Source organism: Salmo salar, chromosome 10 (genome assembly GCF_965601325.2).
Source record: "Salmo salar chromosome 10, fSalSal1, whole genome shotgun sequence".
In the NCBI taxonomy this organism is placed as follows: domain Eukaryota; kingdom Metazoa; phylum Chordata; class Actinopteri; order Salmoniformes; family Salmonidae; genus Salmo; species Salmo salar.
Window position 1 is genome coordinate 62,235,001 of NC_138300.1, and position 26,395 is coordinate 62,261,395.

Sequence of the window (26,395 nt, forward strand, 5' to 3'; positions counted from 1 at the left end):
AAATAAGTATTTCTTTATTAATCTGACAATTTTTCCTTATCTTTTGTTTTAGTTTGTGAAGACATTCTCAGCCTCCGAGCTCTACAGTACTCGATTACAACAGCTAACTCCACCTTCACTTTGGCGTCCCCAGGCTGTGCAAAATGTGCGTACCTCTTGATAAAAAAAAAAAAAAAGCACACAAGGCCAATGTTATATTTACAGATATTTTTATGTTGCAAACAATCACATACAGATATTGGAACACAAGTTTACTGTGCTTATGTGCATCTGTGTGAGTGTGTGTGACAAAGAGAGCAGTAAGAGTACAGAAAGCAGAAGGAAATCCCTTGGTGAGGGAGACCTCAAGAGGGTTAACAAGGCAGACAGCAGAGAATGAGTGGGCACAGGGTGCTCTTGGGTCACACCACAGCAGAAGTGTGTTTATGTGTATGGTGTGTGTAACACAAATATAAAGAGTCTGCTCATCTATGCATCTTCCTTGATGTGTGTGTATGACAGAGCAAGAAAGGCTGTTCATTTGTGTGTATGTTCTTCGCAGCATAGGGATCTTGAAGATCCTTGTATCTACTAGAAGCCAGTCAGTTACCAGTAAGTGAGGGAGTATAAACAGAGGAATAGAAAGCCTTGCCTCCACACACACACCTCTATTCTCTACCTCCATACACAGACTACATACACACAGTACGCACGCAAATGCACACGCATTTCATCTCTTATTCTACTCCTCCGTCACAATTCTCTCTCTCCCTCTTCTAGGTAGCGTCAGAATAACAGTGGCAGCAAGAAACAAAATAAAACCCAAACCAAACCCTTAAAGAACAGATGTGATTGGTTTATGTGCACGGTCACAATTACCCAGCATTCACTGGGGAAGGACACAGGAACCATTTACACTTTGACCCCCACGTCATGGCAAATGTACAGTATACACATTTTTTGGGGAAGTCACCATCCAAGGAATACTGATTTTTTTGTTGTTGTGTCTATGTGAGTGAGTGAGTGAGAGAGAGAGAGAGAGAGAGTAATATTTATTAAGCATACTCTACATCCAGAATAATTTACATAAGGACAATCAATATTTATTTTAAAACAGGGCCGGGAGATGAGGGACAGAGCCTGGGTAACAATGGTATAGAGTGCGGGAGGTTGGGCTTAGGTGAGTGTCAGAGAGAAAGTGTCGGATTGTGGGTAGGAGGGGGTATAGGGCTGCTTTTGTGGGGATAAAGGAGGTGGTTAGGGGAGGAGAGGCTGCTATTTAGGGGAGCACTAATGCTGCTTCTGGAAGAGTAGAGCAGGAGGTTGGGCGAGTGTATAGGGCTGTGGTTGTGGGGTAGAGAGGAAGATGAGGAGAGGGAGGTTGTATAGGGCTGTGGTTGGAGGGTAGAGAGGAAGATGAGGAGAGGGAGGTTGTATAGGGCTGTGGTTGGAGGGTAGAGAGGAAGATGAGGAGAGGGAGGTTGTATAGGGCTGTGGTTGGAGGGTAGAGAGGAAGATGAGGAGAGGGAGGTTGTATAGGGCTGTGGTTGGAGGGTAGAGAGGAAGATGAGGAGAGGGAGGTAGCAGGCAGACTCAGCGACACTCCCACACTTTGACTGTCTGATCAACGCTGCCTGTCACCACGTAGGGAGCAGTCTGGTGCATATCTGGGGAAAGAAATACAGATTGGAATAAAAGCTTACACCTATTAGCTCTCCGGGAAGATGGTTGACCACCCTTGATGTATACAGTGCCTTCAGAAAATATTCATAACCCTAGACTTATTCCACAGCTGAAATTAATATTAATAAAGCACACTGAACAACAATATAAACAACATGTAAAGTGTTGGTCCCATGTTTCCTGAGCTGAAATTAAAGATGACAAATGTTCACACACACAAAAAGCTTATTTCTCAAATTGTGTAAACAAATTAGTGCACATCCTTGTTAGTGAGCATTTCTCCTTTGCCAAGATAACATTGTTTTAGAGAATTTGGTAGTATGTCCAACCGGCCACAGAACTGCAGACCACTTGGAACCACACCAGGACCTCCACATCTGGCTTCTTCACCTGGTGGATCATCTGAGACCAGTCACCCAGACAGCTGATGAAACTGAGTACTTTCAGTCTGTAATAAAGCCCTTTTGTGGGGAAAAACACATTCTGATTGGCAGGGCCTGTCTCCCAAGTGGGTGGGCCTATCCACTCCCAGGCTGATCCATGGCTGCGCCCTGGCCCAGTCATGTGAAATCCGTAAATTAGGGCCTAATGAATGCATTTCAATTGAGTGATTTCTTTATATGAACTGTAACTTGGTAAAAATCTTTTAAAAATTGTTCCATGTAGCATATATATTTTTGTTCTATATATTCACCCATCTACACACAATAGCCCATAATGACAAAGCAAAAACAGGTTTAGAAATGTTGGTAAAAAAAAATAATAATAATTAAATAAACATTACATTTACATAAGTATTCAGACCCTTTAACTCAGTACTTTGTTGAAGCACCGTCGGCAGCGATTACAGCCTCAAGTCTTCGGTATGACACCACAAGCTTGGCACACCTGTATTTGGGGAGTTTCTCCCATTCTTCTCTGCAAGTCCTCTCAAGCTCTGTCAGGTTGGATGGGGAGCGTCGATGCACAGCTATTTTCAGGTCTCTCCAGAGGATGTTAGATCGGGTTCAAGTCCAGGCTCTGGCTGGTTCAAGTCCAGGCTCTGGCTGGGCCACTCAAGGACATTCAGAGACTTGTCCCGAAGAATTGAAAACCCCCCCACAATTTAAATGAACCCCCCCCCCCAAAAAAAAGGTTTCATCCCTGTTTAGCTTTCACACTACGGCTCGGCTAGGCAGTAGGCTTGTATTTAGTGTGATGATATGCGAGGTCATAACATTTTATTTGTTTTGTGATTTGTCAAAAATGGTAAACGACTTGTCAATTCATGTGTTCCAGTTCTTGTATACACTAACACGTACATTGAAGATTTGGAATATGCTGAAAAGTGGCCAAATTAAGTTCATATTTTTAAGGCAATGGGCGCAGCCATTTTTGACTTTGCTTATTTGCATTTTATAGTGAATGGCATTCTGGGGTTAGGGAGTTTTTGCTTGTCAAACTTAAAACATGGCTGCCATCATAAAGAATTTAGCTGCTGTTGGCTTAGCTGACACGCATCTCTTTTCTAAACAATATTACATTTCTCCCTTGTTTACAATGTAACGCATCTCTGGTGAGCACAAGTCTAGCTATTAGCTTGCTCATTTGTGTTTTGTATCAGCGCAACCTGTTATTTAGACTGGTTTATGGAATGAGTTTGGCTGTGAATGTGTTCCGTGTGATGAAGTTCCCATTTATCTTTTACAATAAAAGGTGAAATTGAGGAATAAAGTTGTAAAGACCTTTATTTCCCATCAGTACAAAACATTGTTTAGATGCTTTTCAGAATGGTACGCTTTAGGGACCACTCAACAATGATCACAAATATGTGATCGTACGCATCAAAGGTTTAAGTGCCTTGTTGCATACATAAGGCATGTTTGGAATCTTTATTTTATTTGGTACAGGCTTCCTTTTTCCTCTGTCATGTAGGTTAGTATTGTGGAGTAACTAAAATGTTATTCTATCCTCAGTTTTCTCCTATCACAGCCATTAAACTCTGTAACCGTTTTAAAAATCACCATTGGCCTCATGGTGAAATTAATGGATAACTTCACCATGCTCAAGGGGATATTCAGCATCTGCTTTATTGTATTTCTACACATCTACCAATCAGTGCACTTTTTTGCAAGGCATTGAAAAACCTCCCTGGTCTTCGTGGTTGAATCTGTGCTTGAAATTCACTACTCGATTGAGGGACCTTACAGATAATTGTATGTGTGGGGTACAGAGATGGGGCAGTCATTCAAGTCATGTTAACCACCATTATTGAACACGGAATGAGTCCATGCAACTTATTATGCAATTTGTTAAGCACATTTTACTCCTGAACTTATTTAGGCTTGCCATAACAAAGGGGTTGATTACTTATTGACTCAAGACATTTCAGCTTTACATTTTTTATTAATTTCTAAAATGTTCTACAAACAAAATTCCACTTTGACATTACAGGTATTGTGTGTAGAGCAGTGAGAAAATGTCAATGTAATGAATTTCGAATTCAGGCTTTAACAATAATCTGGAAACGGTAAAGCGGGGTGAATACTTTGAAGCAACTGTAACATTACAACCAAATATGTTTTTACGCATTTTGAAATAAATCTGCTCATTCATCAAGTCTATGGTAGGCTCCAAATATATATATTTTTTTCAGGTGAAGCGAACCCACTAACTTTCTTCAGGAAATGTACCTTTTCGAGTTTAGTCATATTTACCCTGACTAGAATCTATTGAGTTGCAATGTCCCATCCATTGGATGCCCAAATTAACTGGAAGTATCTACAAAACAAGTTTTGAAGCCACATAATCCAGAAGGCGACATGTAATCGTTTTTTCCAGAAACTGATTCGCGATTGAAATTATTATTTCGATTCACATGAGCAACGGCCCACTCGTCTCTCACACATGCAGGTGACACGCGCAAACAGATGCGGTAAAGTGTAATTCCGATCCTCGCTGATATGTTGATTTTTATTAGATTGAGAAAATATATATTTTTAAACTGTGCCTAAATAAATTACATGAAAAATACATTTAGTAATTTATGTTAATTACTTTCCCAAAACATTTAGGATTTTATCATTTCCCCCAACTTTTCTAAGCCTGGAAAAGACCATAAAAAAATTACATGACTTTCCCAGAATTTTTATGACCGTACAAACCCTGATGATGGACTGGGTGGAGGTAGAACTGTGGAACTGGCAGAAGTGTTGGAGATTACGCACACACAAACAGGTGGTTTTGACTAGTACTACAATATTTAAGGGAATGCACACACAGACTCTTACCCAGAGAGGTAACAAAGTGTTCATGGGCAAACAGGGTCTTCAAGCAGCGCTTGTTCTTGTAGTCCCAGATCCTCAGAGTCTTATCATCAGCACAGCTCACTATGAACCTGCCTCCAGGGTGCACCAACACACCACGTACCCAGTTATCATGACCCACCTAGAGGGAGGATAGAACACGTTACACACACCCAGTTATCATGACCCACCTAGAGGGAACACACGCAACCAACCTGAGGGAAAAAAAACACTTTGGACATCCACACACACCCAGTTATCATGACCAATCGTGCTACCTGAGGGGAATGTAACGAACAAAATCCTATTTTCCCTAACCTTAAAATAGCCTTTTTACAAGTGAGGACCAGCAAAATGTCCTCACTTCTAATTTTGTTGGTTTACTATTCTTGAGGACTTCTGGTACTCACAAGTATAGTAAAATGTGCACACACACACACTCACCAGAGTCATAAGGCACATGCCAGTGCTGATGTCCCACATCTTGATGGTCTTATCTCTAGAGCCAGAGATAAGGAATGGGCCGGGCTTCCCACTCTTCTTACTCTACAGAGAATGGGGGGGTGAAAATATGCTTATAAGCATGAACAAAAAACAAGTTGTATTGCCGAAACACGTGTCATCATTTCAAAATACCTCATAGTATAGAGGTTCTCCTCACCTCTGAGCCAGTAGCCTCCAGGATAGTGGGGTGAGCGGTATCGGGGGCCCAGGCGATACACTCCACCACGTGTTCGTGCTCTCGCAGCTCAGCCTTACACTCCTTGGAGGTGGCCACCCACACACGCACCGTCTGGTCGTTGGAACAGCTGGCGATAAGAGAACCATCCTGGTTGGGCCGGACCATCCTCACCCACTCCCTGTGGCCTGTAAATGTCTTCACACAATACCTAGAGAAAGAAACCGACTCGCCCAAGTTACACACACAAAAGTATGTGGACATCCCTTCAAATTAGTGGATTCAGCTATTATTTCACCCACACCCGTTGCTGAGAGGTGTAAATCGAGGAAAATCATCTGTCCTCAGTTGCAACACTCACAACCGAGTTCCAAACTGCCTCTGGGAGCAACATCAGCACAAGAACTGTTCGTCGGGAGCTTCATGAAATGGGTTTCCATGGCCGAGCAGCCGCACACAAGCCTAAGATCACCATGCGCAATGCCAAGTGTCGGCTGGAGTGGTGTTAAGCTCGCCGCCAATGGACTCTGGAGCAGTGGAAACGAGTTCTCTGGAGTGATAAATCACACTTCACCATCTGGCAGTCAAATTTTGGTTTGGCGGATGCCAGGAGAACGCTACCTGCCCCAATGCATAGTGCCAACTGTAAAGTTTAGTGGAGGAGGAATAATGGTCTGGGGCTGTTTTTCATGGTTCGGGCCCCTTAGTTCCAATGAAGGGAAACCTTAACACTACAGCATACGCAATTCTGTGCTTCCAACTTTGTGGCAACAATTTGAGGAAGGCCCTTTCCTGTTTCACCATGACAATGCCCCCGTGCATAAAGCGAGGTCCATACAGAAATGTTTGTAGAGATCGGTGTGGAAGAACTTGACTGGCCTGTACAAAGCCCTGACAACTCCATTGAAGCAAAGGGGGGACTAACTCCATATAAATGCCCATGATTTTGGAATGAGATGTTCAACGAGCAGGTGTCCACATACTTTTGGTCATGTAGCGTAGCTAGACACACACACACACACACACACACACACACACACACACACACACCTCTCCAGCAAAACCAGAATACTGGACACCAGAATGTGTCAGTCTGTGTATATGTTCGAACATCCCTTCACTGGACTAATATAACAAGAGATACAGTATTTCAGCACCTGATAAGTGTGTGTGTCTCACCCAGTGGCCACCTCCCACATCTTGATGGTCTTGTCTCTGGAGGCGGAGACTATGTGGTCTCCATTGGGCATGATGGCTACAGAAGACACGTTGTGGTCATGACCTGAAAGTGACATCAGTAAGGCTTTACAATACCTAGTATACCACAGTAATTACATTGTAGTAACCAAAGATAAATAGAATGATTCTATGGCAGTAATTACATAAGTACACTGTTGAAGTAACCACGTAAGTACACTAACAATGTAGGTAGGTGCACATTGGGTAATAGTGCTTGTTTGCTGTTATACCACTTGGAGGAACACAGACACACCACACCCCCCCCCCAGACCCTCACCATGCATAGTGCGGATGCACTCAAAGCCCTGGAAGTCCCACAGCTTGATGGTCATGTCTGCAGAGCAGGAGGCCAGCAGCTTGCCCGTCTGGTCAAAGGAAATGTCCTGGACAGAATCTGTATGGCCCTTCAGTGTCCGCTCAAAGTCCCCTGCCTCATAGTCCCACACCTAGAGAGAGACACAAAAGCATAGTCAGTTGAAACATTTTTCAACATGACAGGGCAATAAACTTCTTCTGGGTCAATGCAGAAGAAGAGAGCACGAAGGAAAGAGGAAGAAGTTGACAGAGGACGAAGGAAAGAGAGGAAGAAGTTGACAGAGGACGAAGGAAAGAGGAAGAAGTTGACAGAGGACGAAGGAAAGAGAGGAAGAAGTTGACAGTGCAGGATGAGATTCACATGTATCCCAGGGTGCAGTGCTCCATGCTCTGACAGCGTTGACCCGGTTACCAGAGCATCACCCCATCTCGACAGTGACAAAGCAGAAAAGATAAGGAGAGAGAGAGAGAATGAGAAGAGCGAGAGATGGGGGGAGAAGGGAGCGAGTGAAAAGGAGACCAATAGAGCAGGAGGAGAGAGGAAGAGCAGAGATGAAGACAGAGTAGAAGTGAGGATATCGAGAAGATGAAGGGGAGCAATAGAGCAGGAGGAGAGGAAGAGGAGAGATAAAGACTGAGTAGAAGAAAGGATATCGAGAAGATGAAGGGGAGGAATAGCAGCTATAGCAGCAGCAGAGATATCTAATGTGACAGTCACTGACATACAGTTGTGGACAAATATATTGGCACCATTGCACTTTCCTTAGATGATTCTCTATAAATAAGTTGAAAACTGAAAAAAAATGTAATGGTCTCCACACCTTGTTATGGATTTTCAATATTGCAGAACAAATACATTTTTATAAAACCTAAGTTTGCAATTTTAATTAAAAAAAATGAACACAAATGGCTTGGACAAGGTTATTGGGCACCCCAGAGCTAGTACCTGGTTTCACAGCCTTTGGCCAAGATAACTGCAGGCAAACACTTCCTGTAGCCTTCAATGAGCTTGCTGCACCTTTCTACTGGCAATTTGACCCACTCTTCAGCAGCACACTGTACTAATTCTTCACTGTTTGATTGGTGCCCTCCACCAACTGCTGTTTTCTAATCTCGCCATAGGTTTTTGGATGTGATTCAGAGCTGGACTCTTGGCTAGCCACTCCAGAGTTTCTTCTTAAACCATTCTTGGGTGCTTTTTGATGCGTGTTTGGGGTTGTTGTCCTGCTGGAACACCCACAACCTCCAATGGAGAGCCAGTTTTTGGACACTGGGTTGAAAACTGGAGATCTGATAATCTCCTCATTTTATGATGCCCTGTGCACGTTCAAGGCCTCCAGTATGAGAGGTGGCAAAAGCAACCCCACAGCATTATCAAACCGCCATGTTTGATTGTAGGGAGGGCGTTTTTTTTTCATTGAATGATTCATTTAGTCGTCAGTAAACACAGTGCTGTACTACCTAAGAGCTAACACGTTGTTTTATTGGGTCACAGAACATTTCCCCCAGATTTAGGGTGCTTTTTGAGAAGTTCAATCAAATCAGGCTTTCTTGTGTGCCCCTCAGCAGTGGTGTCTTCCTATGTTTACCAATGGTTTTGTCCTTGTCTTTATTTTCTCAATTAAATTTGTAAACTTAAGTTTACAACATTTTAATTGGTTCTGCAATGTTGAAAATCCAACAAGGTGTAGAGAGCAATTATTTAAATTTCAACTTATTTTAGAAGAAATAGGGAATTATTTAAGAAAAGTGCAAGGGTGCCAATATATTTCTATATGTGCTGGATAAAATAAACTTGTATCTTACATTGGGCTATGGCTCCCTGGTACACATTTACTTTTAAACCAAGATCTTAGAAAATGATTGACACATACAGACCTTGATGGTGGCGTCCTCAGAAGCAGTGACCATGACGGAGAAGACAGGGTGGAAGATGACCCGTGTGACGGGGGAGCGGTGGCCGCTTAGAGCGTATCTCTCTGGAGGACGGGGGATCCACTCCTTAGGGTCCCTCTTCTGGGCCACCGGACCCCCTAGAGTCATCTCCTCCTTGGCCTCGTTCAGCTTCGACTCCAGCTCCATCACCTGGGGGAGAGAGGACGGGAGAGAGGGTGAAGATGAGAGAGGGATGGGGGAAAGGTGCGAGAGAAGGTAGGGGAGTGAAGGGAGAGAGAAGATAAAGGTGTGGAAAAGATGACAACGAGAGAGTACAAGACGTGATAGTTCAGTTGGTTGTTTATGGTTCTCCTGGTTGTTTATGGTTCTCCAACACAGAGTTATTTCACTCATACTCCAGATAAACACACGTTTTTATTAATCCTTTATTTAACCAGAGGTGACACTGAGAACTACATCTATTGTACAAGTGAGCCCTGGCCAAGAAAGCATCCTATATATAGTAAACACATGAGACGACACAAAATAACATAAAAAAAAAAAAAAAAAACAACTGTTAAAATGGTGCAAAGTGCATAAGAGCATGCTTAAAAACCATCTGCAACTCCAATATGGGATGGAAAATCAAACACGCACACCAAATACCATAACACCACAAACGTGACGTCAACACTCACCTTCTTCTGTAATCTGATGACGGAGGTCCATTTCTTTTCCAAAAGACCAGCGTACTTCTTATCTAACTCCTCATTCTTGGGAAAAAAGGGAGTGGGAGACAGAAATGGAAAAATGAGAGCGTGATCTCTAGGTTTCAAATAATTGCAAGGAAATCAAAGAATAGGTTAGTGTGGCAAGTTAGTGTGTGCGTGCTCTTACCATATCTAACTCAGCCTCTTTCTTGAAGGTGGAATAGGCTTCTTCATAGCCGTTTGAGCGGAGGTAGTCTCCTATCGCTCGGTTTCTGAGAAAGAGAGAGAGGAGAGAATAAAGAGAGCACAAAACACAGCTGTCAATATGCACATTATATTCCAAGGTTCAATCTTCATAATCATGCTGGGTATGTAACAAAATCTCACATCCAGTTTTAACCGAGCACGTTTCATTCAGTCAGTGTTCTGACTGCAGGTAGTTACCATTCCTCCTTGAATACTGTATCAGAAAAGTGTGTGTCCAGTGAAATGTTTCCTCTAGGAAAACAATGCTGAAGAATTAATCACAGCCAGAGTGTTTCTGGTGGTCATGGAAACAACTCAGAAGAAGCAGACCAACCGCGCGCAGAGTGGCAGCATGGTTCCGTTCTCTGATGTGGGATAAATGTTTTATGAGCAGCAGCTCTAAATTCAGGCGGTGACATCAGCACTCCTCAAGTGGCTGCTGGATCAGTGTAACCTGTGTGAGTGAGTGTGTGTTCAAGTATGTGTGCGGCTGGGCACTCCTTCTCTCCAACCCTTCCATCTTATGGTTCCACAGGAAGAGGGTAACAGGATACTAAACCCTTATTACTCCCTTCAGGGGATCTGACCTGACTTCAACCCCTCCTTCACCTAATCCACAGATGTCCATCTGCTTCACCTATAGCAATCCTGTGATCTCCTCCCTTCCACCGAGCACATTCCACAGCTCTCACTCCTTTATATACTATGCGTCTGATCGATCATGTCTTTAATATCTCAATGTTCAAAGTTTAAAATCCAACACAAGCCTGGAAAACAAGTCATTTTCCATGACTAATCCAGGATTTATGACCGTACAAACCATGTACAGATTATACACACCAAACATTCCCCCCTGCATAGTTAACAGTAGAGTAGGGCCTCACTGCGAAGAGATTTCCTGTCAATCTATTTTTATGAAAACAAACGCAGGGCTAATCTACAAGTGTTGTGTGTGTGTACTCACAGTTCATCTCGTTGTCTCTGTGACAGCACCATGGTGGCTGTAGTGGCTGCTCTCGCCCTCTGGACTAGGGGTGAGGGTGTAGGGGGGTCCTCAGGTCAGCTGCTCAGTCCTCAGAGACTACAACTGGTACTCCAAACAGAGGGGCGGATACAAGGACGAGAATGAGGGGAGAGAGCAAAACAAAAGAGGTGGAGGGAGAGCGAGAAGGAAAGATTAAATTAGTTTACGGTTATTGACAGAAAAATTATTAGATTAGTAATCAATGCGGTACAAACTATCTGCCATTCTGCCTACTGGCAAGGCTCACTTCTCTCATTCTGGCCTCTGACAGGTGTGGAACATATTTAGGCTAATAGTACAGCATATTGATAGGGTAGCCTAATCTACTAATAAACAAAAACAAATCCAACACAGCCATTTGTGGTTCTGCAGCAAAGCATGTACTTCCTGAGCCATAAGACTGCTAGTAGCTGGGGTGACAGTGGCTTTAAGCTGCTTATTGGCTAGACCAAAAAGAGTCTGTCTGTGTGTGTACACATGCTTACAAGTGTTTAAGTGGGGGGACCATCCTTTCTGTAGAACTGTTTGTATGCGTGGGATCAGTGTTTGTGTGTGCCAGAGACTAGTCATCCAGACAGCTGACAGTGCAGGACTGAGGAGTATCGCTGGGAATTGCCAGACCTCACGATACGATATTATCACAATACTTACAGTAGGTGCCGATACGATATGTATCACGATTCTCATGATTCTATTGCGATGTGATACTGCAATTTTAATGCGATTTGATGTTCCAAACAATTTGATGCTCCAGAGTTATGTTTTAAGTTTACTGTTCCGATATTGTATATTCTGTATGAGGTCTATGTGAACTTGTGTCTGTATTCTGTTGGTTTATTGCTGGCAGCACCTCTCACAAAGGCAAATTCCAGATGTGTAAATAAATGTACAGTACCAGTCAAAAGTTTGGACACACCTACTCATTCAAGGGTTTTTCTTTATTTTTACTATTTTCTACATTGTAGAATAATAGTGAAGACATCAAAACTATAAACACATGGAATCATGTAGTAACCAAGAAAGTGTTAAATCTAAATATATTGGAGATTCTTTAAAGTAGCCACCCTTTGTCTTGATGATAGCTTTGCACACTCTTGGCATTCTCTCAACCAGCTTCACGCAGGTAGTCACCTGGAATGCATTTCAATTAACAGGTGTGACTTATTAAAAGTGAATTTGTGGAATTTCTTTCCTTCTTAATCTGTTTGAGCCAATCAGTTATGTTGTGACAGGGTAGGGGTGGTATACAGAATATGGTATTTTACCAAATAGGGCTAAGCCCATATTATGGCAAGAGCAGCTCAAAAATGCATAGAGAAACGACAGTCCATTCTCCCAGCTGACAGATCCACAAAACGAATGACAGACAGGGTCTAAGTAAAGACCACAACACACCAGAAAAGGCCACAGGGATTGACACAGGTGGAATACGGTTTGTTTGTCTGTCATCTCATGTTGAGACGCCGAACCACCAGAATAAACTATGCCATCTAGTTATTCATTCTGAGAAACAAACTGTATAGGCTACCTACCAAAAGCCATCGTGGGCTGGCTTGCTAATCACCAGTCTCACAGGACCTGTTAGAAGAGGGGACTGCGGAGAAAGGAGGGGACAAGGGAAAGGTGAAAAGGCAGGCAGGAAGGCTCCAGGCAGCACTGACTGTCCAGCTCATAAATAGGCCGCGAACCAAATTAGCCTGACCTCTCACATATGACATTGTCACCAAGCCTATGCCAGCTCTGACACCTGCAAGAGCCAACTCAGCTCTGTCAGGACTGGTATGTGTGTGTAGGTGTGCATGTGTGGTTGAGTGACAAGTGAGTGTACTCATGTGTTTTGTGGACAAGAAAGTTATTATAACGTTAACCTGTTATGGCTAGGGGGCAGTATTTTCACGGCTGGATAAAAAAACGTACCCGATTTAATCTGGTTACTACTCCTGCCCAGTAACTACAATATGCATATAATTATTGGCTTTGGATAGAAAACACTCCAAAGTTTCTAAAACTGTTTGAATGGTGTCTGTGTATAACAGAACTCAAATGGCAGGTCAAAACCTGAGAGATTCCTTTACAGGAAGTGGCCTGTCTGACCATTTATTGTCTTTCTTTGACATCTCATTCCATTACAAAGGATCTCTGCGGTAACGTGACACTTCCCACGGCTCCAATAGGCTCTCAGAGCCCGGGAAAAACCTGAATGTCGTCATTCCAGCCCCAGGCTGAAACACATTATCGCCTTTCTCAAGTGGCCGATCAAGGGACTGTGGGCTTAGGCGCGTGCACTGGCCGCCCCCCGTCTTTGTGTTTTTTCCTCTGTTTACCGAAAAGGAGATTCCCGGTCGGAATATTATCGCTTTTTTACGAGAAATTGCATAAAAATTGATTTTAAGCAGCGGTTGACATGCTTCGAAGTACGGTAATGGAATATTTAGAATTTTTTTGTCACGAATTGCGCCATGCGCACGACCCTGATTTACCATTTCGGATAGTTTCTGGAACGCACGAACAAAACGCCGCTATTTGGATATAACGATGGATTATTTGGGACCAAACCAACATTTGTTATTTAAGTAGAAGTCCTGGGAGTGCATTCTGACGAAGACAACAAAGGTAATAACATTTTTGTTATAGTAAATCTGATTTTGGTGAAGGCTAAACTTGCCGGGTGTCTAAATAGCTAGCCAGTGATGGCTGGGCTATGTACTTAGAATATTGCAAAATGTGCTTTCACCAAAAAGCCATTTTAAAATCGGACATATCGAGTGCATAGAGGAGTTCTGTATCTATAATTCTTAAAATAATTGTTATGCTTTTTGTGAACGTTTATCGTGAGTAATTTAGTAAATTGTTAGTAAATTCCCCGGAAGTATGCTAGTTCTGAATGTCACATGCTAATGTAAAAAGCTGTTTTTTGATATAAATATGAACTTGATTGAACAAAACATGCATGTATTGTATAACATAATGTCCTAGGGTTGTCATCTGATGAAGATCATCAAAGGTTAGTGCTGCATTTAGCTGTCTTCTGGGTTTTTGTGACATTATATGCTAGCTTGAAAAATGGGTGTCTAGATTATGTCAGCAGAGTACCAAGCCAGAAATAATCTATGTTTTGCTTTCGTTGTAAAGCCTTTTTGAAATCGGACAGTGTGGTTAGATTAACAAGAGTCTTGTCTTTAAATAGCTGTAAAATAGTCATATGTTTGAGAAATTGAAGTAATAGGATTTTTAAGGTATTTGAAAATCGCGCCACTGGATTACACTGGCTGTTGCGTAGGTGGGACGAATTCGTCCCGCCTAGCCCAGAGAGGTTAAGCATGTTCCAGTTTATGTCACCTAACAGAACGAGCTCTGACGATAGATGGGGGAAATCCATTCACATATGGTGTCCAGGGCACAGCTGGGGGCTGAAGGAGGTCTATAAGAAGCAACGGTGAGAGAGACTTGTTTCTGGAAAGGTGGATTTTTAGAAGTAGAAGCTCGAATTGTTTGGGCACAGACCTGGATACTATGACAGAACTCTGCAGGCTCTCTCTGCAGTAGATTGCAACTCCGCCCCCTTAGGCCGTTCTATCTTGTCTGAAAATGTTGTAGTTAGGGATGGAGATTTCAGAGTTTTTGGTGGCCTTCCTAAGCCAGGATTTAGACATGGCTAGGACATCCGGGTTGGCAGAGTGCTAAGGCAGTGAATAAAACAAACTTAGGGAGGAGGCTTCTAATGTTAACATTCATGAAACCAAGGCTTTCACGGTTACAGAAGTCACCAAAACTAGGCACTGCAGGGCCTGGATTCACCTCTACATCACCAGAGGAACAGAGGAGGAGTAGGATAAGGGTACGGCTAAAAGCTATGAGAATTAGTTGTTTATGACGTCCGGAATAGAGAGTAAAAGGAGCAGGTTTCTGGGCGCAGAAGAATAGATTCAAGGCATAATGTACAGACAAGGGTATGGTCGGATGTGAATACAGTGGAGGTAAACCTAGGCATTGAGTGACGATGAGAGGTTGTGTCTCTAGAGAGACCATTTAACCCAGGTGAGGTCACCGCATGTGTGGGAGGTGGAACAAAAGGGATAGCTAAGGCATATTGAGCAGGGCTGGAGGATCTACAATGAAATAAGACAATCACTAACCAAAACAGCAATGGACAAGGCATATTGACATTAGGGAGAGGCATGCGTAGCCGAGTGATCATAGGGAACAGTGAGTAGCTAGGCGTGCTGCAGACACGGCGATTCAGACAGCTAGCGGGCCGGGGATAGCAGAAGGGCCTTAGGGGGACGTCGCGACGGAAGAGTCTGTTGTAGCCCCCTGGAGAAAAATCAGTCCGGTATGCTCTGGGTTGATTCGCGCTGTCCAGACTGGCAGGAGTTGACCGGGCTAAGGTTAGCTGGTGACCGCTAGCAGTGGCTAACTGACAACTACCTAGTAGCTAGTTAGCTGGCTAGCTTCCGTTGGGGGTTCCGGTTCTAAAGTATAGAAAATAGCAGATCCATACCACATTGGGTGAGGCGAGTTGCAGGAGAGTATGTTGAAATTGAGGTTAAAAATATATACTTAGAAAAAAGATACACGGGACATGACAAATCAAAGACGGCTGAACTGCTACGCCATCTAGGAAGTTATGTGAGTCCATGGTCATTTAATGTAGCATCCGTAACAGTCACATCAGTTACGCTAAGAACGAGTACTGACAAAGCGAGAAAGGCAACCAATTACACATCATAAGCCCTTGATGAAAGTTAGCTTTGCATAGAAAGTTTGAATACAATCATACTTGAAACGAGTCTACAATAACTTTTCATAAAAAAAAAATAATAAAAAAAAAAAAAAAAAACTTTCCGGATGTGAAACTGCCTGTCCAAATCAGCGTTCTGTATTTAGAGAATTGTAAAATTCTACACTAGCACTCAATGGACAAAAAAATGGTTTGATATTGTTTCATTAAACTTCCGACTTGGACAGATGTTAGAACAAAAACAAGTTCAGTGAGCCATTGCCCAAAGCTATGAAATCTGGTTAACAAAAGCCTCATTTTGAGACTGTATCCTACCTTGTAGAGGTCGACCGATTAATCGGAATGGCCGATTAATTGGGCCCGATATCAAGTTCATAAATCGGTATTTTTGAACACCGATTTGCCGATTATTTTTTTGTTACACCTTTATTTAACTAGGCAAGTCAGTTAAGAACACATTCTTATTTTCATTGACGGCCTAGGAACGGTGTTCAGGGGCAGAACGACAGATTTTTACCTTGTCCAACGCTCTAACCACCTGCCTTACATTGCACTCCACAAGGAGCCTGCGTGGCAGGCTGACTACCTGTTATGCGAGGGCAGCAAGAAGCCAAGGTAAGTTGCTAGCTAGCATTAAACTTATCTTATAAAAAAACAATCAATCAATCTTAACCTCTCTAGGGTAGGGGGCAGTATTTGCACGGCCGGATAAAAAACGTACCCGATTTAATCTGGTTATTACTACTGCCCAGAAACTAGAATATGCATATAATTATTGGCTTTGGATAGAAAACACCCTAAAGTTTGTAAAACTGTTTGAATGGTGTCTGTGAGTATAACAGAACTCATATGGCAGGCAAAAACCTGAGAAGATTCCTTACAGGAAGTGGCCTGTCTGACCATTTCTTGGGCTTCTACACTATTGAAAACTGAGGATCTCTGCTGTAACGTGACACTTCCTACGGCTCCCATAGGCTCTCAGAAGGCGGCAAAACGCTGAATGATGTCTTTGCAGGCCCTGGCTGAAAAACAGTAGTGCATTTGGATAATGGTCGATCAGAGAACAATGAGACTGAGGCGCGTGCATGAGGCGACACCATGTTTTTATTTTTTCGTCTTTGAACTAAAACAGGGTTTCCCGGTTGGAATATTATCGCTTTTTTCCGAGAAAAATCGCATAAAAATGGATTTTAAACAGCGGTTGACATGCTTCGGAGTACGGTAATGGAATATTTAGAATTTTTTTGTCACGAAACGCGTCGGGCGCGTCACCCTTCGTCACCCTTCAGATAGTGTCTTGAACGCACGAACAAAACAGAGGATATTTGAACATAACTTTGGATTATTTTGAACCAAACCAACATTTGTTATTGAAGTAGAAGTCCTGGGAGTGCATTCTGACGAAGAACAGCAAAGGTAATCACATTTTTCTAATAGTAAATCGGAGTTTGGTGAGGGCCAAACTTGGTGGGTGTCTAAATAGCTAGCCCGTGATGGTTGGGCTATCTACTCAGAATATTGCAAAATGTGCTTTTGCCGAAAAGCTATTTTAAAATCGGACATAGCGATTGCATAAAGGAGTTCTGTATCTATAATTCTTAAAATAATTGTTATGTTTTTTGTGAACGTTTATCGTGAGTAATTTAGTAAATTCACCGGAAGTTTGCGGTGGGTATGCTAGTTCTGAACGTCACATGCTAATGTAAAAAGCTGGTTTTTGATATAAATATGAACTTGATTGAACAAAACATGCATGTATTGTATAACATAATGTCCTAAGATTGTCATCTGATGAAGAGCATCAAAGGTTAGTGCTGCATTTAGCTGTGGTTTGGGTTTATGTGACATTATATGCTAGCTTGAAAAATGGGTGTCTGATTATTTCTGGCTGGGTACTCTGCTGACATAATCTAATGTTTTGCTTTCGTTGTAAAGCCTTTTTGAAATCGGACAGTGTGGTTAGATTAACGAGAGTCTTGTCTTTAAAATGGTGTAAAATAGTCATATGTTTGAGAAATTAAAGTAATAGCATTAAGGTATTTGAATAACGCGCCACGGGATTCCACTGGCTGTTGAGTAGGTGGGACGATTTCGTCCCACCTACCCTAGAGAGGTTAATATAATTGGTTCAGAGTTTGTTTTGATATTGTAACCTGCGTGTCTTGATCACTTTTGGTGTCGGGGGACAAAATCAATTTGCGCACAATGGCGAACGCGTGCAGCTGGTTTGGGTACGGTGTAACAATGTTCTACTCCAAATGCTGCAGACCAAAGACAGCCATTGTGTTCATTAACTGATCAAGTTGAATGACAAAATCAGCAGAACTCATTGAAGTCGCTGACCAAATGAGAGAACTCAGGTGATGAGGGTGAAAATATTGATTTCTTAGCAAGCGGAGGAAATCTCATCACTGAATCTCTCACTGTGTACTGAAGACCTCTATCTGCAAACCATGACAGATAAGTTTGAGACCGAAAGGAGCAAGTGCGTCACTCATGTGTCCAAAAATCTGTATTCTAAGCACCCAAGTGGACTCTGCAATGCAGCAGAATTCCAGAACAGTCACACGCTACAGCATGACTACCCAACCAAGCAACCGGAGCCAGGTATTCAAAGGAGTGAAGACGATAGGTTTCAGACTTTGCCTCCCTCAGTCTTCTCCTCTTGGCCTTTCAGGACCAAATTTCCCCACAGGATGAAGCCAACCCTCTCTGCCCGCTTGGCGCAGAATGCCTTGACAAACTCATCAAGAATTTCTCCACCTTCGACCCCGTTCCAGGTTAGCCAAACAATACTGAGGCGTTCCTAGCTGACAGACTCAATGGATGACTTCCCGAACGCTACAGGGTTCTGAAGTGAACGTCGAATAGACACGTGAAGATGTTCATTCGTCTACAACAGCAACACGTGCTAAACGACTACCCTAAACTTGCCATAGCCTTGAAATTAGAATTCAGTGGTTCTGTGACTCGCAAACACGATAGCTCACTGGCTAACACTGTCAAACAAGCTCGGAAGGAACACCCACAAGCTTACCATCATAGGCTTCGTTCAGCTTACTTTGGCCTACTCACCGAAACAGGAATAGAAGCGCTGTTACCATTCAAACAAAATGTTTGTTGAACATGTATCCCACCTTCATTACCTACTTAGGCAAGTTAACGTGGGCTGCAGGGCCCATCTTACAACTCAGAGCTTGCAAGCACAGCTTTTGAAGCATCAAAAGCTTGCAACGCTAAGAGCCCTGACCACTCGGTTTTGAAGTTTGACCAGGAGCACTCACTCCAGTTAGAGGGTGCATTATCAGGTATTGGAGTGTTAAGAGATGACGCATGACAACGGTTTATACCACGATTCCAATAACCACCGCAGTCCAAATAACTGTAAAGCACGTCACCATCGAAACGACTGCTGCTACAATCGACCTGTTCGCGATGTTCCTGCACACAACCCACACAAAGTGTCAGAGTACAAGGGTAACAAAGGGTTAAAGGACGATTAAAACGTAAACCAATGTTCTCCAGAAGTTCCACTACGTAAAGAACTAAAGCGAGAAGAATTTGAGAAAAGGGTAAAAGATAAGTCACAAGGACTAGATGGGGAATTGCAGGACATCAGGTCCGCAGGAAATAACACCCTTAGTAAGGAAGTTAAAAATCAAATTTCTCCCGCTCTCATTCAATACGCTATCCAGGGGCCGCTTGATCAAGAAATAAGCCCACAGGCTTTGTCCATAGACCATGATACAAAGGTTACGAAGAAAAAGGTCAAAAGCTCCGTTAAAGCTAAGCCCACTCAAAATCTGAAAAGTCAATCTACTTTCACCTTGAACAGAAATGGCACAGCACATCGTTGCGAACAACAACTCCACTTTGTAGGGAATATGTCCACTAAGCGCAAATCTAAACGGCCATACCTGGAAACGGTCCTGGAGGACTGCTTAACTTGTCATGCACTTATTGAGTCGGGCGTGACAATATCGCTCATCTCTCAAACCTTGTTCGACGTTCTCAAAAGGGCTTTGAAGCCAACTCAACGTTGGTTAAAAGTGGAACGATGCGACACTACACGTCGAGGTTTCACTCAGACTACCTCGCCTCTGACATTGAGAGTCATGCTGAAACTACACTTCCATGTAGTATCGCTCATTCACCCTGCGTATGTTACCAGCCTCAAATCTGAACCCCTGCTACTCGGAGCAGACTTGATGGATCGGAAAACCAACCATGTATTGTTACAGGTCACAGTGCCTTCTCCACTGACCACACCGTCTTCCCCTAACACTAGCTGCAACGCAGTCATCCACGAGGGGTAACTGTCGAAAGCATACCTTGGGAAAGAGATGTTTTCAAACCTCTCGGTACAGAATCCGATCCAAGGTGATATTACGATCTCTCATTCAATCAGCAAACCTGATTGACTATTCTTTTCACAAATTTCGAGCCAGCAGTCTTTGAATAAGAAACTTCACTCCTCCTTGAAGTCATGCAAGACTGTAGTTGAGATGAACTTCTTGCCCTTCGGACACTACCGCAAGCACTGCGGCCGTCTCAGCAAGAATAACGTTGACGTGCAGAGCGTACTCTAATTCCGATGATACATCTTCTGCTTTGTGGGGGACTGTCACCCCTGACAATGACACTAATGGCGTCAGTCCAGCAACTGACCCGATGACTCCCACTGGTGAAACACTTTGCGATATCAGACAACCTCATCTCAGTTCGCAGGTACTGAAGAGGTTGCCACACTCAGACGCTGTGGTGACTGACAGGCCTCGACAGCTACTGAGCGTTTTGAAGCACAAATACCAGGAGATTTGGTTGCAAGGTTACAGCCATTCTCATAACACGGCCGCTGACAACTTGTACATAGGGTCCAACCTTTTTGGTTGTGCCCCAGATACCAACACCAACCGCTGGTGGTGGTTGAGACTACGTGCATCACTGTACGAGGCCGCCAGAGCAGAAAACAAATCTAGTTGTAAACTCCCCTATGAGAACAGTGAGGAGCAGACAGGCCCCTAGACGGGGATAATCATAGAACACATCTAAGATATTACTGAGGTGTACCACAATGGTCGTAAAAGAAGTCCAGTGGACTTCCATCTCCAAAACAAAATGGCAAAAATAGTAATGCCTTGCCATGTGTAGTTTCAACTACAATACAACTAGTCAAGTGCTCTAATCATGTGTTCCGGTAGGATATTACTTCAGATTTAAAAATAAATCGGTAGGATAACTGGTCCCCTTGAGTACCAGTACCAATAGCAGCAGTCAGTCCAGCAACAACCAGTAAGAGGATTAGAGACCTCACAAGTCAAATTGCTATTGATAATAGAGACAGATGAGTTAGTCACTCAGATTGCAACACGTGTAATGGAATCTCCAGAACACTCTTCTGATGGTTAACACACATGCTACTAATAAATAGAACCCTCCATTCAGGAGGAAAGTTATTAGAAGTCATGAACCATGATCACACCGCATACGCCTGGTTCAGTGCTTAGAGAGTACTTCCGTTGTGAGGTTAGCTCCTCCGTGGATAACAGAGCTATGAAATAGCCTCCTTCATACCAATCACCGCTACAATGGTGTTAGACACATTGACATGTAGTAAAACTACTACAGGACACCTTAACATATGTGTCGACGTCAAGTCTTACTGACCTCCAGGCATCGACATGGAAATTATCTGGTGAAGTCAGACTCATTCTGAACAGGTTGCAGCCTACCAGGATACTTGGTTCTTTCCCTTGGCATGTGTGCTTATGTAAACATAAACACACACGTACAACGGAATATTTACTGAGGATTTATGCTCGGATCACTTAAGGGTCTGAACAAAATAACAGCCTTAGTAAAGTTGAACATTTACGCCGAGGTCAAAAGGTCATCCCTGAAGACTGCCCGAAGCTGGTGACTTGCAGCTGTAGACTTATGTAGTTATCAACTTGGGATAGTGCCCTAAGCAACACACCGCAAATTAGGAACACCCTAGATATGACAGACAGATTGTAAAACTGTCATGTCAGAACATATAGAGTCAATGGTTGTAAAGATGGGGAGAGGTCTGTCCGTAATAGAGATGCTCTGCTTTTTTGACACCACACTACAAAAAGCAAGTCCTGCAGGCTCTAGTTTTAGCTCATCTTATTGTCCAGTCATATGGGCAAGTGCTGCAAAGAAAGACCTAGTTCAGCTGCAGCTGGCCCAGAACAGAACAGCATGTCTTGCTTCACTTCTTGTTTTTATAAGAAACATTCATGTGTTGGAAATTCCAAAATTGATTGAATAGTCAATTTACACAGAGCACTGACACACACACTTACCCCACCAGACATGCCACCAGGGGTCTTTTCACAGTCCCAGAACAAATTCAAGGAAATGTACAGTATTATACAGAGCCATGAGTGCATGGAACTCCCATCTTATATAGCACAAGTGAACAGCAAACCTGGTTTCAAAAAACAAATAAAGCAACACCTCCCCATGTGATACTTGTGTGTATATACTGACTTGTGTGTATATACTGACATGTGTAACTGATAGATGCACACACACACTACATGATTTTAAAATGAATGTAAATTGTAAAGTCGTCTGTAATCTCTTTTTCAAGACTAGCTGTCGCCTTTGGCGTCAGCTAATTGGGATCCTAATAACTCAAATCAAGCCTCATTCCTTGAATCTCGAGACAACTCTGATAGTGTTTTTTTCTCAAAGTTGACGCGATGTCGCGTCCTACTTATATCAGTACACTCCTAACAACTCTGATCCACCTCTACGCAGAAGACACCATTCTGTATACTTCTGGCCCTTCTTTGGACACTGTGTTAACTAACCTCCAGACGAGCTTCAATGCCATACAACTCTCCTTCCGTGGCCTCCAACTGCTCTTAAATACATGTAAAACTAAATGCATGCTCTTCAACCGATCGCTGCCTGCACCTGCTCGCCCGTCCAGCATCACTACTCTGGACGGTTCTGACTTAGAATATGTGGACAACTACAAATACCTAGGTGACTGGTTAGACTGTAAACTCTCCTTCCAGACTCACATCAAACATCTCCAATCCAAAGTTAAATCTAGAATTGGCTTCCTATTTCGCAACAAAGCATCTTTCACTCATGCTGCCAAACATACCGTCGTAAAACTGACCATCCTACCGATCTTCGACTTCGGCGATGTCATTTACAAAATAGCCTCCAATACCCTACTCAATAAATTGGATGCAGTCTATCACAGTGCCATCCGTTTTGTCCCCAAAGCCCCATATACTACCCACCACTGCGACCTGTACGCTCTCGTTGGCTGGCCCTCGCTTCATACTTGTCGCCAATCCCACTGGCTCCAGGTCATCTACAAGACCCAGCTAGGTAAAGTTCCCCCTTAGCTCACTGGTCACCATTTCAGCACCCACCCGTAGCGCGCACTCCAGCAGGTATACATCTCTGGTCACCCCCAAAGCCAATTCCTCCTTCGGCCGCCTCTCCTTCCAGTTCTCTGCTGCCAATGACTGGAACAAACTACAAAAATCTCGGAAACTGGAAACACTTACCTCCCTCACTAGCTTTAAGCACCAGCTGTCAGAGCAGCTCACAGATCACTGCACCTGTACATAGCCCCTCTCTTCCCCTACTGTATTTATTTATTTTGCTCCTTTGCACCCCATTATTTCTATTTCTACTTTGCACTTTCTTCCACTGCAAATCTACCATTCCAGTGTTTTACTTGCTATATTGTATTTACTTTGCCACCATGGCCTTTTTTGCCTTTACCTCCCGTATCTCATCTCATTTGCTCACTCTTTAATATAGACTTATTTTTCTACTATATTATTGACTGTATGTTTGTTTTACTCCATGTGTAACTCTGTGTTGTTGTATGTGTCAAACTGCTTACGTTTATCTTGGCCAGGTCACAATTGTAAATGAGAACTTGTTCTCAACTTGCCTACCTGGTTAAATAAAGGTGACATTTTTTTTTAAAATAAATAAATAAAACTTAAACATTACGAAATGTCTATTTGAGCAAATAAAAATCACACAGCAAATAAGTCACATTTTTTGTTGTTGGCCAAATTTGACACTCATTGACCTCCAAAACTCCTCGCTTGGTGGGCGAAACACCGACAAAAAGGCCACCTGCTGGAGGGAGACAGACCGCTCTTCCTCTGGAAGGTATCCGCCAGCCTACCAGAGGCCCACGTTCTGTGTAACGTTATTTTTGATGAACAACCGCCAAAGCAAGAAAGTAAGTGATGTTACTAATTTAGTTAACGTAAAAACAGCAAACAAGTTAGATAGCTAGCTAACCTTCTGAAATGAACAGTTTGCTGACTAGCTAACTTTCCAAAAGGCTAGCTAGGCAGCTAACGTTAATGGTTAACGTTACATAAATCGGCAACTCCTTAGCAAGATTAAATATTTGCATTACTGCAAAGGTGAGACTAAAATATGTGGTTTAGCCAGTTTACCAGTATATTATATAGTTAACATTAAATGAATTTTAACAGCTAACGTTAGCTATCCAGCTAGCAACCTGGGACAAGGTTGCAGCAATGACCAATTAACACGCCCTTCCAGCTAACTAACTAGCCACCTAACGGGTTGGCTAACGTAATGCAGCTGGTTAGCTCAGCCAGAAAACTAAGCGGTTTGTTAGCATTTTATTACCAAAGTCCTCGTCAAACATGACATTGTCGTCTCAATATAACTAGCTCACGTTATAGTTATGCTATTTTAATAAATCATTCCACCTTCCGACCATTAAATTGAACCGTGGTTAATTGCTAACGCTAAATAGCAATGTTTAAAATCCATCAAGCTAACGTCCCATGTAAACAAACTCGATGCAAATGCCATGGGCAAAACAAGCACTGTGAGGCAACATAAGAAATGGATCAGAGCAAGATCATGATATTATCTAGTTACAATAATCAATTTCCCGACCTTATGTTGCTGTAACAGCCTCTTCGCCATTTTGAGACAGACGGGAGGCGCAAAAAAAAAAAAAAATGCAGCCACATCGTAATCATTACCGCTTCGTTTTATGGCAAAACAAGATCAACTCACCCTTCTATGTATGATCTGTCTCATAGTCCTTGTTCTGCGATCAAATGTTTTGTTTTTGCTTAGACCCTGCTGGGTGATAGGACATCTCTTGTTTTCTCCTTTATTTCAGTAAATCAGTTGCAGTGAGGTATCACTACCGCCTCCGTACCGCGGGTACGCGCATGGGCTGACAGCACGGCGCGCACGCCCAGTTTAAACGAAATTGTCCTGAAGGGAAATGTTTGGGACGTTGGATACTAAAGTACGCACATTTCTATGTTGAATTTCGTGGTCGCACATTGAGATTCGTAGTTGCAAATACGATAAACAAATGTGTTAGTTAATTCTGCAAGTTTGTATCGTAATTCGCAAATGTGTAATTTAATTTCGCATTTGCAAGCATTCAACTAATTTAGTAAACTTCGAATTGTGAATCTTCTGTGAATAAAAAAAGATTTGCCCATGCCGAATCTGGGAGCTCGGAGTTTACAAATGTAACGTCTAATTTGTGCCAAAATGGTTTGTAGTTGTAAATCCTGGGTTTGCACAGCTGTAACATATGCTTTTGCTTGTAATCTGTCTGCAGTAGTAAATACACGATGGCTCTGGGTGTAGGACGTTTTACTCCTGACCAATAAATTCCCTCTGACAAAAATCACAGCCGCCTATTGCTGCAACCATTGGCTGAATTTTTCCTTCAATCAAATATCAGGCCGTTACTTCCCACAGCACAGGGTCGTAACTAGTTACCACAGCCACAAAGGCATAAACCCTACCTATTTCTACAATTGATCGTCTTAAAATTTGATTTTAAACCTAACCTTAACCACACTGCTAATCGTATGCCAAACCTTAAATTAAGAGCGCTTTTTTTTTTTACATCATACATTTACGATAAGGTCAATTCTGTCTTTGTGGTTGGGGTAACTAGTGACAACAGCACTGGAGCCGTAGAGTGTTGAACTAATGTTTGAAGTGGAGGGACTACTGGGTTTAGCATGTCTCTCGAGGAGGCTAAATGAGATTTCGGCTTGGAGAAATTTAATATTTTCAGAAGGAGTCGGGAATTTGGTTTAAGGACATGGTTATGATAAAGATACGTTTGGTCCAGTGTGAGTGATATTTTTGAAGAGGGTGGAACCAGGCTTTTTGGCCAGTGGTGTAAAGTACTACTTAAGTAGTTTGTGGTACCTGTACTTTACTATTTATATTTCACTACTTTTACTTCACTACATTCCTAAAGAAAATGATGTACTTTTTACTCCATACATTTTCCCTGACACCCAAAAGTACTTGTTACATTTTGAATGCTTAGCGGGACAGAAAATGGTCCAATTCGTACACTTATCAAGAGAACATCCCTGGTCATCCCTACTGCATCTGATCTGGCGGACTCACTAAACACAAATGCTTTGTTTTTAAATTCTGTCTTGAGTGTTGGAGTGTGACCCTTGTTATCCGTAAATACGAGAAAAAAAAGAAGAAAGTGTGCCGTCTTGTTTGCATTGTAATGGAATTTTTATTATTCATATACTTAAGTATTAAAAGTATTTCAGCAGCTACATT

At 42.7% G+C, this 26,395-nt stretch overlaps 1 protein-coding gene across 4 annotated transcripts; it reads right to left on the reverse strand.

Moving 5' to 3' along the window:
• Window positions 1-192: 192 nt before the first annotated feature.
• LOC106560671 (lissencephaly-1 homolog B-like) lies at window positions 193-25,375 on the reverse strand. Of its 4 annotated transcripts, XM_014123773.3 has the most exons (12): window positions 24,851-25,366; window positions 12,567-12,628; window positions 10,975-11,097; window positions 9,952-10,036; window positions 9,753-9,827; window positions 9,058-9,264; window positions 7,142-7,310; window positions 6,805-6,907; window positions 5,608-5,836; window positions 5,391-5,492; window positions 4,932-5,088; window positions 193-1,646 (listed from the first exon to the last, which is right to left on the reverse strand). In XM_014123773.3, exons 3-12 carry the CDS (start codon window positions 11,004-11,006, stop codon window positions 1,573-1,575), a joined length of 1,233 nt encoding a protein of 410 aa, XP_013979248.1. In that variant the 5' UTR covers window positions 11,007-11,097; window positions 12,567-12,628; window positions 24,851-25,366; the 3' UTR covers window positions 193-1,572. The 4 variants fall into 4 exon arrangements, 3 of the variants coding, with proteins under 3 accessions (XP_013979248.1, XP_013979246.1, XP_013979249.1); XR_006756984.2 differs by lacking the exon at window positions 12,567-12,628 and having other exon boundaries at window positions 4,932-5,137; window positions 24,851-25,375; XM_014123771.3 differs by lacking the exon at window positions 12,567-12,628 and having other exon boundaries at window positions 24,851-25,363.
• Window positions 25,376-26,395: the final 1,020 nt, after the last annotated feature.